We start from the raw sequence: 14,945 nt of genomic DNA on the forward strand, positions 1-14,945 counted from the left end.
CAAAATGAAAAATTTTCGCAAAATCGCGAAATTAAGGTGTCGTGAAATATGCGAACCTCAAAATCGCGAAATTAACGTGTCACGAAAATTTCATGTAGTAAGGTACTTCATTCATTTGCTGAAATAGATTTTATCCACGTGTTGGTCCAATACAAGGTTTCATGCCTAACCTGTGTGTTTCTTGCACATCAAACAATGGATTAATTTCTCGTACGTGAAATGAATCGGTGACTAATACGGCTGATATTTCTACAGTTTCCATCTAACTTACAGTAGATTTCTCTCCAGGGCTTTTTTTTTAAGCCACCTTATTTGACAGCTCTGCTAACCCATAGCCAAAACTTGCCTATTTGGATTCCGCTCAAAGTTCGAGCAATAAGTGCAAAAATCATTTACTGAAAATCTACTCATAGCACGGTGACTTTTAGAATACTATCTAAAACAACTTACTTTAGTTAATTTCTCTCAGTGACCCCGCAATTAAATTCGAAAGCGTTCTCGAGAAACTTAATGTCAAACATCGTAAGAATGCTTAAAGCGTGTGTTATTGTGTTTTTAAAAGCAAAACGTAAACGTCTGTTTCAAATGAAATATGGATAACTTCAAGTTCAATTTTCTCTCGCGGGGTCAGCTTGAGAGCTAAAGTCTGGATAAGTTCTTCTTAACTGTGTTAAAAATAATACTATGCCATGAGGTTTTTTGCTAGCTTAACTTTTGCCATTATTGCTCGAATGTTCTGCGGAAATCATCTTAATTATGTTGTTGGTCTAGGTTTGTTTTTTTCTTTATTAATCCCCGTACAGCCACATGTTCTAAGAGATCAAATACTAACAAGCAATTACAATGGGACATGATATTACAGCTAGACGTTTTTAACTACTGTATACCATCTTCATCAAGATGGGGCTTTCGTTATTTAAAAACATTGCAAGAGACATTATGCTTCAGGATGCAATGAATTAGTCAAGCAAATCTGGTCAGAAAATTATCAATTGAAAGAAAAACAAGGATACTGCAAGGACCGCAGTCTCCGCAAGCGTCGACGCCATCTTGCCTGGCACTACGGGATAATACTAAAACGAGAAACTTGGCTAAAGAATCCATATTATCCAAGCTTCAGGTAGCTTGAAGGACAAGTCGAAACTGGTACCCTAGCCTGGGGCGGTTTCATGAATAGTTTCTTTGTTTGGAAAAGGGAAAAAACCCACTTAAGAGCAACTATTTATAAGTATGAAAAGGGAAGCATGCATCCATGTCAACGATGGGTTTTTAAACTGTGTTTTCAAAACTTGCGAGTATATAAATACACCATTAAGTAGATTACGTTTTAAATGTGTTCAATTCTAAATATGTACCTTTGAAAGGATAAAATCTTGATTTGGTGTGGATGTTGTAATCATATTGCGTTGTAATCATATTGCGTTTCCCTGAGATAGCTCATTAAAGCTTTTGTTAAATTTGCATATAACAGTAGTTTAAATCTTCGAATAATCAGGGCTGTTCACGTGATTAGCGCGACAGAACTTCAAGTTGCAAACCAGTGTTATTGGAAAAGTTCTCATAGCAATTTCAGTAAGTACGATACTAGATTCTTTTTAAACGGGTTTCATGTGTGTATTGTGTATCATGTTAGTATCTAGCTCTCAAAACAAATTCCGTTCTGCGCATTTTAGTACTTGCTTCCAACTGATTATCTTTCGTCGTGCAACAGAGACTTTTCAAATTGCAAGCTGCACTTGCATCTATGCAACCTAACAAATCTGTTCTTAGTTGGTATTCTCCGCTCCAGTTGCAACCCATTGCAGGTTCTCAATAACGCAACCAAACCTGTTTTAAAATCACTTCTCAATAGCGACATTCTTGTAGGGAAGGCAACAGTTTGAATATGCACCATCGCATTGTTCATCACAGAGGACAGAAAATGCATTTTGCTTTATAATGGACCACATGATTTTCAGTTCTAAAATGGCTAACCAAGCATTCAAAGGCGTGCAGTGCCCCAGAGAAAATAATGAAAGAAAAATGCTTTTTTCAAAAATTACTCAGTTTATGACGATGACAGAGCACGCAATCGGCCTAAACAACCTCTGATGTTAATTAAGAGAACTTTTAACAAGTTGCAAACGGTCATGTGTGAAATCAATTTCTTTACAAATATCAAGCCTCGAAAATGTCACTAAATTAAACTTCTTCCCTAATTCCCCACTTTTACCTCACGCTGAATCTCAATTGCGTAACGATCTTGGAAATAAAACATGGTTGTCGACCTGTAGCTCCACGGGATTATCAAGGCTATTTTCACAATCGTGTAAAGACATATTTGTTGTAAAAAGTCAGGCTGTCTCGCTAGAGTAATGAAACCAGCTTCTGAGTGGTATTTATATTTTCCTTACCTTCAATTTACCGACAGCAGGTCCGGGTCTGTTTCATCATGATTACTTCATTGTTGGGGATGCGACTAATTTTCTTGCCTGTACTGCTTACACACTGTCTGCGTAGAGGACATCGAATCACTTCAACAGAAGCTTTTACACAACAAAAGCAACGTTTTCTCAATTTACTGTGAATAATTTATTGCACTGGACGGTTCTCTATGCCGTTAGTTTATGCGCAGGAATATCATTAATTTGCTTTCTGTGTTTTCTAGCATCATTGCTGAAACGGGGTCAACTTCAGCACCTAAATAAACGTAATAAAGGCGCTCGTCGTGCCTTTTTAATGTGCTGTTTTAACTTCTTCCAGGCGTTCAGTTAGTTGGGGCACAGAGCGAAAAACGGCGTCTGTAAGAGGCTAGTGCTGTTTTAGATTTGGTACCGTTTTGGAGTAAAAATGAACTGGGAAAACGTGCCCTCCAGGGATTCATTTTGAAAATTACCTACGAGCACCCCATGGCTTGTTTTTCTCGAAGTTTCTTTCTTAATTGCAGAACTTAATTCGTGTTTGTTATGTTGATAGCGTTTCTTTCTTGTGAAAGAAGTGATTGGACGAAGTAAATGAAACTAAACTCCACTTTCAGATCAGCTTTCAGATCATCCATATAAATACATAATAATTGAAATTGGGCAATCCGTATACGCGAAGCTTTGCGCGGCACTCGCTTCACTAATGAGACGTGACTGATTTTTGTTGTGTGTGTCATTCACGTTCGTTTTTACGTATTAATAAAGAACTTCATTCATTTTCTGAAATAGATCTTATCTATGAGTTTGTCCAATGCAAGGTTTCATGCCTAACCTTCATGTGTTTCTTGCACTTCAAACAAAGGATCAATTTTTCGCACATCTTATGAATCGGTGACTGATACGGTGTCTTATATTTTTACAGTTTCCATCTAACTTACAGTTCTCACCAGGGCTATTTTTTTAAAGCCACCTTTTAACCGCTTTTATGACCCACAGCTAAAACTTGCCAGTCTTTCTAATTAATTTTGTTTTTGGTTTAGGTTTCTCTTTTCTTTATTAATTCCCGTACAGCTACATGTTTCAAGAGATGAAATACTAACAGTCAATTAAAATTGGGCAGATATTACAGCTAAACGTTTTTAACTTCTGTTTACCATATTCATCAAGATGGGGCTTTCATTGTTTAAAAACATTGCAAGAGACATTATGCTTAGGGATGCAACAAATCACTCAAGCAAATCTGTTCAGCAAATTATCAATTGAAAGAAAAACAAGAATACTACAAGGGCCGTAACCTTTGGAAGTATCGACGCCATCTGGCCTGGCACTACGGGATAATACTAATGCGAGAAACTTGGCCAAAGAATTCATATTATCCAAGCTTCAGGTAGCTTGAAGGACAGGACGAAACTGGTTCACTAGCCTACGGCGGATTCATGAATAATTTCTTTGTTTATAAGTATACAAAAGGAAAGCTCTCATCCATGTCAAAGTGCTGTCGATCAGGATGAGTTTGTAAACTATGTTTTCAAAAATTGGGAGTATATCAATTAACCATTGAGTAGATTACGTTTTGAATTAGTTTAATTCTGAATATGTGACTTTAAAAGAAGAGAATTTTGATTTGCTGTGGATGTTGTAATCATATGCCTGCGTTTCGCTGAGATAGCACATTAAGGCTTTTGCTAAATTTGCATATAACATTAGCTTAATCGTTGAATAATCAGGTCCTGTTCACGTGATTATCACGAAACAACTGCAAGTTACAAACCAGTGTCGTTGGAAAGGTTGTCATAACAATTTCACAACGTACTATACTGGATTCTTTTTAAACGGGTTCATGCATGTATTATGATTGTACAATATTAGTATCTAGCCCTCAAACAATTTCCGGTCTGCGCATTTTAGCACTTGCTTACAACTGATTAGTTTCTTTCGTCATGCTACAGAGAAATTCCAAATTGCTAGCAGTACTTACATCTATGCAACCCAACAAAGATGTATTTCTTAGCTGGTATTCTCTGCTCCAGTTGCAAGCTATTGCAGGTGCACAATGACGTAATCAAACCTGCTTTAAATTCACTTCTCAATAGCGAAATTCTTGTGCCTCTCAGGAAGGCAACAGCCTAGATATACACCATCGTATTATTCATCACAGAGGAGCCGATAGAAAAATTAATTTGCTTTTTAATGGACCACATGATTTTCAGCGCTAAAATTGCTAACCTAGCATTCAATGGCGTGCACTGCCTCAGAGAAAATACTAAAAGAAAACGACTTCTTTTTGAAATCACTCAGTTTATAACGATGACAGAGCACGTAATCAGCCTAAAAAAACCTCGGCTGTTAATTAAGTTAAGTTAACAACGGTCATGTTTGAAATCAATTTCTTTACAAATATCAAACCTTAGTCTTTACTTTTACTTCACGCTGCATCTCAACTGCATAACGATCGTGGAAATACAGCCGTAGGCCCATGGCATTGTTTTCTCAATAGTATAAAGGCATGTTTGCTGCACAACGTCAGGCTGTTTCGCTAGGGCAATGAAACCAACTTCTGAGTGTTATTTATATTTTCCTTACCTGCAATTTACCGACAGGAGGTCTGTTGCATCATAATTACTTCTTAGCAGAAATACTTCATTGTTGGGATGCAAATAATTTTCAAGCGTGTAAAGCTTGAATACAATGGCTTGATTAATACACACTATATGCGTACAGGACATCGAACTACTTCAACAGAAGCCTCTACTTAACGAAAGCAACTTCTTCTCAATTTACTGTAATTCATTTAATGCACTAGACAGATCTCTTTAGCTTATGCGCAGGAATATAACCTAAACAATCGCTCCTTCTGCTATTTTGTTTGTCATTAATTAACTTTCTGTGTTTTCTAGCATCAGGTCACCTTGAGGTCTTATTGATGACCACAAGAATGAGTTTGGCCACTGAGGAGGGGAGGGCGGGGGCGCTCCCAAATAGAAGTAATTAAGGTTCTCATCGTACCGTTTTTATGTGCTGTTTTAGCCTCCTCCAGGGATTCAGTTAGTAGGGGCGCAGCGCGAAAAACCGCGTCTGGAAGAGGCTATTGCTGTTTTAGGTTTGGTACCTTTTAGGAGTGAAAATGAACTGGGAAGACGTGCCCTCCGGGATTCATTTTGAAAATTACCTACAAGCACCCTCTGGCTTGTTTTTCCCGAAATTTCTTTCGTACTGTCTTCTGTAACTTATATCCGTGTTTGTTATGTTCATAGCACTTCTTTTTTGTGGAAGAAGAGATTGGATGAAGTAAATGAAACTGAAATCAACTGTCAGATCAGCCTTGAGATCATCCATAGATACATGATAATTACAGTAAGGATAGGTCCTTGAAATTACACAAGTTTGGGCATTCCGTATGCGCGAAACTTTGCGCAGCACTCGCTTCACTTATGAGACGTGGCTATTAATAGATGTGTGCGTACTCAGTTTATTGCGTCCGCCGTTACGTTTATTTAATCATTGCTCTCTTTTTTCTGTACTAGTTGCAAACATTTCTTGTCGTGATTGTAGAAGACGTTTAGAACATCATCAGACAGAGCCATACTTCTGAGTGACCTGCGGATTTAGCGCGATTACGACACAAGTCAAGTATTGCATTTGCCCCTCAGTTAGGGTTCTTGCAAGAAACTGATTTGGATCGTGTTTCTTTTCGGTAAGGTTTGTTTTCATGTGTGAAATGGCTCTGCACTGTGCGCATTACAAGTCGTTTGTTAGCACTTTGGTTTTGTTTTGTTTCGTTTTTAAATCTCATGATCTCAAGCAGGGACTTGACTGGTTCTGGTAGCTATGAGTGTCATCCGGTGGTCGATTCCTACGCTATTCATCTTGGCGCTGATTTATGGGCAAAGTGTAAACGTCTATGGAGGTAAAATGATATAGAGGATATGGTGACACTAATTATGGCCATTTCCCTGCTAAATTGCAATGGTATTTAGAGATTAAGACTAGGTTTACACTAGACTGAGGAAACTGTTTCGGATTTGTGACGATTCCGGAACTTCTTAGTATCGGATTGGTTTTGCCGTTCACACACAATAACACAAATCCGAAATAAAAACTCCCCGGTTTGGTCATGTCTCCGGAGATTTTGAATCCAGAATTTAATGTGGGAACTTTTAATCCGAAATTTTTTTAATCCGGTCGTGTAAACGGTTTTCTCTCGAATCCGGATATGTTTCCGCCTGCGATCTTTTCAGTTTGCGGCAGAACCAAAATGGCGAATCTAGTAATGGAGATTGTAATGGAGTCGACGGAGTTATAGCCGTAGTCAGATCGATGGCCATTGATGGCCATCTTTTATAACTGGTAAATGATGTTCGTCAGAAACCAGAACTATCGACGCGAACAACGTTGACGACCGACCTCCACACTTTATCGGAGATGACGATGGCACGATCGATCGAAAACTTCGACGACTCAGGATAAGACAAATGCCTGGTGGGACAACATGATTGGCAACAATAGCGTGAAAAGCGAGTGGGAAGAAAACTTAAGAATGCCTCAAGCTGACCCTATCCTTTCTTTGGCGTCATTTTGTTTCTTGTTGTCGAGGCAACAAACAGCTAGTTAACAATTTCATCGTGAATGTTCCTGGAGTTGTCGTCGTGTGTAAACGGTTAGGAATGCGTACATCCTTTCAGTGTAAACGCCTACGAATCCGAATACTCTAAAATTGATGAATCCGGAAACATTTACGAATCCGGAAAAAATCTCCTCTAGTGTAAACCTAGTCTAAATTTCTGTCTGTCTGCGACACAGTCTTAAAGTGCCACTAACCCAAACAAGTTTTTTCGCTAATATAAATTTCCTTTTTCTCCTGATCACCGCTGCGAAAAAATTATTGTTGTAGCTATTTTCGTTAATTTGTATCAATTTTTAAAGTTTGTAAATTTGCCCTTTTCCATTGAATGGGACGAGTTGGCTTCTGACTTCATTTCGGGAATAACAACATTTTGCTTCTGAGAAGAATACGGGCGAATATGCGATAGTGTGTGTCAAAATCGTTGCAGAATGCAAGGTAGATATGTTGTTGAAGACTGTAGCAGTACAGGATGCGTAGAATCGAGTATTCTTCTCCACTCAATACCTCTATCTTGATGAAACTCGACCAGAAACGAGAACAAGACCAAAGAAGTGGGCTGATCTGTGCGAAGCTAAAGCCAGGGAGCCTTCGAGGATTTCTTCGATCTCGGGTTCGCCGCTACTGTAAAAACCTAGAGATTTTCATGGCCTGTATATTCTTCTCTATCTCTAGTGAAAAGCTTGAAATTGTCAAGGTACTGCCTAAGATACGAATTTGGGGTAAGCTGGAAGCCATCTGACTATTTCGAGCGCAAACGATCCTCCGAGTCCCAGACGAAAGTATAGGTGAGGAAATTACACGGAAAATTAAACACATCGCGTTTTTTTTTTTTTTTTTTTTTACTCGAAATAGACTTTCCTGAACAAATAGTAAACGAAACCTACGTTCTACAACGAGGCGAATAAGATTGTGGAGGCTTCGAACTAGTCAACTAGCTATGTATTTGTGGATTATACATGTAATAAAAACACACGCACGCCGGAGGTCGTATAAATCCGGCCGTGTTTCTCAGTGGCCATTCCGAATACAGACTTGTTTTGTTCTTTGAGCTTCGTCTTTGAAGAACGGTTCCCGATATGACGTCACTAAAAGCCCTACCCAGATTCCACTTTGCGCGGTCGTGAACATAGGAATTACATGTTTAAACGCGTGTAGAAACGCAGGGATTTTATCAATCGAGATAATTTTTTCGCTGAAGTAATCAGGGAAACTAGTAGATTTTATTAAAGGAAAAAATATTGGGGTTAGTGGCACTTTAATGCATAACTCACCCAATTTAAGCAGACAACTTGTCGGTATATTTATTTTTTGTTATGTAAAGATTGGATACGTTTTGTTTTTTTTTGTTTGATTTTCGTTCTTTTTCTTATTCTTTGTTCGAGAGCATGTCACTACAATAACGATCTCTCTTGCTGGCTTTCACTGTCATTCCATTTAAAAAAGAAAATGAAAACAACTCGTAACCACTCAGTAGATAAAGTAAAGAATGTAGGTTGACGAGAGATTTAAGAGAGATTTAAGTCTGTGCGATTTTGTTTATACATCCAGTAGCAGACTATTACGCGCGTTTATGTTCAGAGAAAGGTTTTCACGCTGTTTTACCAAATTAATTATAAAGCTTTCTATGGAGTTTTTCTCTAGAGCTCCCAAACATTGAAACTAATTTTAAGTCTCGTCTGACCTCGCGGGCAATTCGCTCATTTGATGGTGAACGGTGAAGCGTCGAAATGATATTGGGGTGGGGGTGGGTAGAACCGGCTAGGGGACTGAATCGACTTGGGCTAAACGACCAACATTTGTGCGCTCTATGCGAATTATAAAAAGTTTGCAGATATTAATCATCTTCTCTATACCTCAGATTGGAAGGAGATGTTTGTCTGGCATGGTCTAAGCGAGGGTTTTGTCTGGAGATAGGTATTTCTTGCATTTAACTGCTGGTTTTGGGGAAAAATCATGCAGGCGAGAGATAATCTAAAAGGGTTAGGGAATGCTTTCAAATAAAAATAGTTTCATCCCTCTCTCTTCCTCTTGAATTTCTTTTTTTGAATTGCCAGCAATATCGACATCGATTAGTTTTATTGTTTTCGCACAAGTACATTGTAGTAATTCACTTTTCTTTCATTTCGTTTGGTCCTTAGCCACTTTATGCAGTCCATCATGTTTGCTGGTAGCAAACACATCAGATATTGTCACCGTGGATTATAACACTGCCGCTGTAAGTTCAGTTGTTTCGGGTTTAACAAGAGCTGTTGCTGTAGACGTTCATTTCAACTTGGGTTACATATTCTGGAGTGATGTAACAGAAAAAAACATCAAACGTTTTCGCATTGACGTAGCGAGCACGACAACAATTGTCACTGGCATTGGAGTTTGTGATGGACTAGCGGTGGACTGGAGGGCATCACAGCTGTATTGGACTGATACGACGTACTATACCATATCAGTATCAGATTTAGATGGCAAGAACCAAGCTCTTTTAATTTCTTCGGGCCTTGAGGAACCCAGAGGAATAGCTCTGGACCTAGATGACGGGTATTCACAATCACATTTATTACAACTGCTCTATTATTATTATTACTATTATTATTATTATTATTATTATTATTATTTCACAACTACTTGCCCAAACGGCTCTATTTGATTCCCTCTTGTTTTCAAAGGGGCTCAAGGGTTAATGTCTCAGAGAATATTGCGCTTGAGGCAAAATTCGGCAGGAGGTTTGTGTTCAGCAGGAGTTTGACGTCTGTAAAATTTTACACGCATGAAAGAAGACAATTAAGTAACACTCGCTCAATTTGACAACGTAAAACACACACAAAAAAAATATCTAATGTATGTACAGCATAAGCACACTATGAGAACTTAAAACACAAACTGAGTCCAAAAAAGAAACATTTTTCGTTTGAGATTTGGCGGGTTTATTTTCGGGGATAGTTAGAAAGACCTTAGACGTCTTTCTTTATGTACACGAGAGAGTGTTTACACTAATAAGACTATATATGAATCCATACGGCAGCGCTGGGTTTCGATGAGAAATATAGCATTAAATCATAACTTTGTTTTAAAAGAGCAGTCGAACAAAAAAATCTAACCATCAAATCAGGGGATCTATATTTATCATATAACCATGATGCTTGTTTTTCACGACAGCTTAATGTTCTGGACTGATTGGGGAATCAACCCAAAAATAGAAAAAGCTTCATTGAACGGAGGCCAAAGAGTAACCATCGTAACAACGTATCTGTATTATCCAAACGGTATCGAACTTGACAGAGGAAATAAGCGTATCTTTTGGGTGGATGCGGGATATGACACGGTGGAGTCCGTCGATTACAATGGAAACAACCGGAAGCTGCTTAATCACCTCAGCGGCTTGCATCCGTTTGGACTGACACTTATCCCGCCTTTCTTGTTTTTTACCGATTGGCTTACAGCTGAAGACATCCATCAGCTGGATGCTACCACTGGAAAAATTATCCGCAAGTACAGTGTCAACGGTGGACAACCCATGGGCATCGTAGCTTACGATGCTTTCCGACAACCTGCAGGTATTTAAAGAGCCTTTTGTAGACTAGGGCTATGTATGCCAACCGCTGTGACAATTTTTTCGGCATGACGTGGTGCCGACGGACATCCGCGCAACTTTGGCCAACAAATTATCGATTTAAGTTCCATTGCTTTTTTATCATCATTATTATTAGTTATTAGTATTTTTGCTGAAGTGTCTAAATCGGCTTTAAAATATGCAGACACCAAGACACACCTGGAAATAGAAGGATTCCAGTTCGTAGTAATATTTCTATGACCATGTTTCTCGAGGACTGGAAACCAACAAAGTTGCTTGTAATATTACACCACTAGATACTGAGAATTGGTGTTTCCTTTCATTGCTAGATATTTCTTACAATGTTACTGATATAATGATCGCACTCTCTGCTGCCGTTTGTCGGGAGCAGGGATGGCGCAGTGGTGAGAGCGCTCGCCTCTATCACATCAATGTGGTCCGGATTCGATTCCATCCCGGTGCTATAAGTGGGTTGAGTTTGTTCTTGGTTCTCGACTCCGGTTTTCCTCCCTCCACAAAAACCAACACCCAAATTCCAGTTGGACCAGGACAGAGGACCCGCATGGGAACCAGCGAAGGCTAATGTGCTTTCCTTTTTAAATATTGTAATTGCTTTATAATAGTTTCAGCGTCTTTTTTTTAAGCTTCAAATCCTTGCACTGTGAATAATGGAGGATGTAGCCATTTCTGTGTGGTAAAATCATCCGGCTATGAGTGTGTATGTCCAACTGGATTAACTGTGAAACAAGATGGCAAGACATGCGAAGAGAGTAAGTCGTTTATCTTTCGGGTAAATTTGTTTTTTTATATATATATATTGCCTGAACACCATAAACGGCCATATTTGCTTTCAATCGAGTTGTTACGAACATGCCGCCAAATAGCTGTTAAAACTCGCACGCTCAGATGTCGTAACAGAGCAAGAATGGTAACGAGTCATTTCTCCTCTTTAAACAGAGTAATGTGCAGATATTTGTATGCTGCGTTCCAACATTTCAAATGAGTAGTTTTATATATTGTTCGGCGCATGCTAGGACGTGAAGCCATTCAATCTCACCGTTTATGAGCCAATAGAATGCGAGTGTCTAGAGTGAATTCTTCTTGACGAAGAATAAATTTATAATGAAGTAATATTTGACTCTGCAACATGTTCGGTGTAAATCGACTGTGGCATGCTCGTGAAAGTTATTACGTCTTTACCGAAACACAAGGAGTCAATAAGATACCGGAAACGTAAAATAACCCATTCACTAAATAGCAACATACAAATGAAAGTCTAATTACGCGCAATTCTCAAGGACATACTTCCCGCAAGAGTCATATTCTCTCTTCCGATTGTTTTATCAACAGTGGACTAAAATGGGTTACGTTATAGCGCCTAGCCGTAAAGCAAAAACGCAAAGCGCCTAAAAAAGTATTTTTGTAAAGAAATAAACAACAACAACACAGCTTGCTGCCTGTTTCTGAGTCGCAAAGCTGACCAAATCTTTCTCATCCTTATTACAGAGGTCAAAAAGTTTCTTCTTTTTGCCGACGCTGACGACAAATCCACCCAGTATGTTTCCTTGGACACGAACTATTTCACCTCCCAGACTTTGTTTTATCATCTCGGGACCCAGCGCCCAATTGCATTGGACTATGACCCTGTCGAAGATCGAGTGTACTGGTCAGACATTGCTCAAGGTCGAATCATCAGCGCGTTTTTCAATGCCACCTCCGTGAAAAATTTGTTTCGCTGCAATGTTGAAACGCCAGACGGCTTAGCTATTGACTACGTGGGAAGAAACATTTATTGGACAGATACAGGAACCAATAGGATTGAAGTAGGACTGCTTGATGGAACTGGGAGGAAACTGCTTATCAAAGATGGACTGGATGAGCCCAGGGCCATTGTACTTGATGAAAGAAATGGGTTAGATGCATTCGCTACTGTATAAAACTGCGATATTTTATATGATAGTTTTATTAATAGCTGGTCATTTTATGATATTGATTGTGGAAATCAGCGATACTGCAAGCATAGCTGCCGCTTATCACCTCGTTGGTTTAGGGTGAGACATACTAAAATGGGAACATCCTTCAACAAACAGTGAAATTAGAATTGCAACCGTGACCTCTGCACGTGAGTTTTGTTTTCCCGTGTAGCCCACTGGCCGATTACGGGTAGTGAAAAGCCATATGCATATAACAAGCAACTTATTAACCTCAAACGTTCGGTCTTTACGAGAAATTCTCAAACCTCGGCCTTGCAATATTGACCTTGCCATCGCCCGGTCAATACGGCAAGGTCTCTGTTGGAGATTTTCCCGTAGAGACCTCAATCTCGTTAATACTTATTTAATAACCGGTCATTTTGTAATGTTGATTATGGAAATCAGCAAAATTGCAAGCAATGTTGCAGCTTATCACTTCGTTTGTTATACTGGAATTTATTGGAATGGGAACGTCGCTCAAGGAACAATCAAACTAGAACCTTTGCACGTAAATTTTATATCTAAGTGATTAAGTGCGACATCTTCAGCCTAAAAAATAGCAAAAAAAAATTGTCAGCTTTGAGTTAACGAGCATTCCCAGAAAAACAGTAGCTTGGGAAAACAGACAAATTAAATAGCTGCAGGTAATTGAAGCACCTGCTAGCCGTCCGAAAGAATAATGTTTGCTGTTTCTTTCAGCATGATGTACTGGACAGACTGGGGCGCCAATCCGAAGATCGAGCAGGCTGAGATGGATGGTTCGGCGAGACAGACCATTGTAACGGGAAACCTAGTCTGGCCAAATGGACTCACTATCGACCCAGCGACAAATCGACTGTTTTGGGTGGATGCTTTGGTTGACAAAATTGAGGTATCAGACCTCAGTGGAGGAAACAGACAGTTAATAATGTCATCTGCGGCTAATATCCACCCTTATGGACTGGCGGTGTACCAGGACATGCTATACTGGACAGACTGGAATACTAAGAGCATTTCGCGTTTAAACGTAAGCAGTGGAAACCAGGATATCATAGTCAATGGCCTTCAAAAACCTATGGACATTCATGTATTTGATCCAGCCTTGATATTTTCAGGTACTTAGTTGTTAATTTTTCCTATCAAAACATACGTGAATTGGTGTGAAGCCCTGCAATTTATCAAATCTCTTATTCATTCCGTGGATGTAGAAGTTATCAAGTATCACTTTAGCTAAGCAGCGCGCCTCTCGCCTCCCGACATCAACTGTGAAAACTAACTAACTCAGTACGCAAATATTAATTGAATGATGAAACAATTACTGAGCTTTGTGGTCGCAAGATATAATCATTTGCCAGTCCTGTTAAAAAAATGAATAAAAAAATCACAGAATGTATAATCATGGTGTATTAATTATTTATATATATATATATAAACTACAATTAAAGAAAATACGTATCATGCTCAAGGTAACGAAGATTCGGAAAATTGTTGTACTGGAAGTTACTAATTTCGTTTGTCTGTTATCAGGTTTTCATAATTGTTCCCATAACAATGGACTCTGCAGCGATTTCTGCCTTCTTAAGCCAGAAGGGTACCAGTGCGCATGTCCAACCGGCATCGCCCTCAAGTCTGATGGGAAAACCTGTGACCATGGTGCGAAATCAATGTGTTTATCTGCTTCAATTTTTTAACTAGTTACCACTTTAGCTAACTCGTCTCTAGTCGGTTGCTCTAAGACCATCTCCGTCCCTTTATAGCGTGGTCTGCTTACCTCATTTGACCTGGTTGCATCATAATTTCTGAATGGCCGCCATCTTGATTCGAGAGCTGCTTTTCTTGACTTGACTCTAAATCGTGTCAAACATTATTGAGGTTAAATATGTGTAAACAAGAAAGGTCGTGCCAAAAAAATGTTTTAGAAATTGTAAAAAGTAAACAGCCACATTGACAAATTCGACAAAAAAATTAAAACATAAGAAAAAGCACGGTTGTCATACACTAATTATCTCACGTGACTGAACAATGTCGAGTTGAGCAAGTTTCAAAAGTTGATGTAATGAGCATTACCCTTCCTTAGAACAGCAGCACTTGGGTGGTTCAGATGATGCATGTAACACACGGCTTTCCAGATTTGGATGTAAGACGTGGAATCAGTGAGAACACCTTGTAAAGAAGTGACGAGATTAGCATGCTAACATTATGTACTACTTAGAGTCGATCACAGGTTAAAATTAGTGATGTCCATAGATACTACTTTCCTTGTTAACGAAAGTGGTCTCCTATTGATTCATTGTGATCTTTTTACTTGAAATTACCAGCTAAGTGGTTGACAATGGAGATAATAGGGACTTTAAGCAAATCACTACGGCTGGCGCTGATACGGCTGCCGGAAGTAAATAGCC

General features: G+C 39.1%; 1 protein-coding gene across 2 annotated transcripts in view; it reads left to right on the forward strand.

Annotated features, from left to right (window-relative positions):
- Nucleotides 1–1,508: 1,508 nt before the first annotated feature.
- The window catches only part of LOC110063401 (uncharacterized), a 62,181-nt gene continuing 48,744 nt past the window's right edge, over nt 1,509–14,945 (forward strand). The window contains exons 1-9 of one of the 2 annotated variants that reach the window (XM_089280635.1): nt 1,509–1,572; nt 5,927–6,096; nt 6,208–6,309; nt 9,165–9,558; nt 10,177–10,574; nt 11,236–11,361; nt 12,098–12,503; nt 13,264–13,658; nt 14,071–14,196. In XM_089280635.1, coding sequence (XP_089136761.1) covers nt 6,231–6,309; nt 9,165–9,558; nt 10,177–10,574; nt 11,236–11,361; nt 12,098–12,503; nt 13,264–13,658; nt 14,071–14,196 — 1,924 coding nt within the window. In that variant the 5' untranslated portion in view covers nt 1,509–1,572; nt 5,927–6,096; nt 6,208–6,230. Of the gene's footprint in view, nt 1,573–5,926; nt 6,097–6,128; nt 6,310–9,164; nt 9,559–10,176; nt 10,575–11,235; nt 11,362–12,097; nt 12,504–13,263; nt 13,659–14,070; nt 14,197–14,945 lie in introns of those variants that run through there. The other variant, XM_089280636.1, reaches the window with a different exon arrangement.

This window comes from Orbicella faveolata, unplaced genomic scaffold, assembly GCF_042242905.1.
Source record: "Orbicella faveolata isolate gen_17 unplaced genomic scaffold, um_ofav_v1 contig_48, whole genome shotgun sequence".
Lineage (NCBI taxonomy): Eukaryota > Metazoa > Cnidaria > Anthozoa > Scleractinia > Merulinidae > Orbicella > Orbicella faveolata.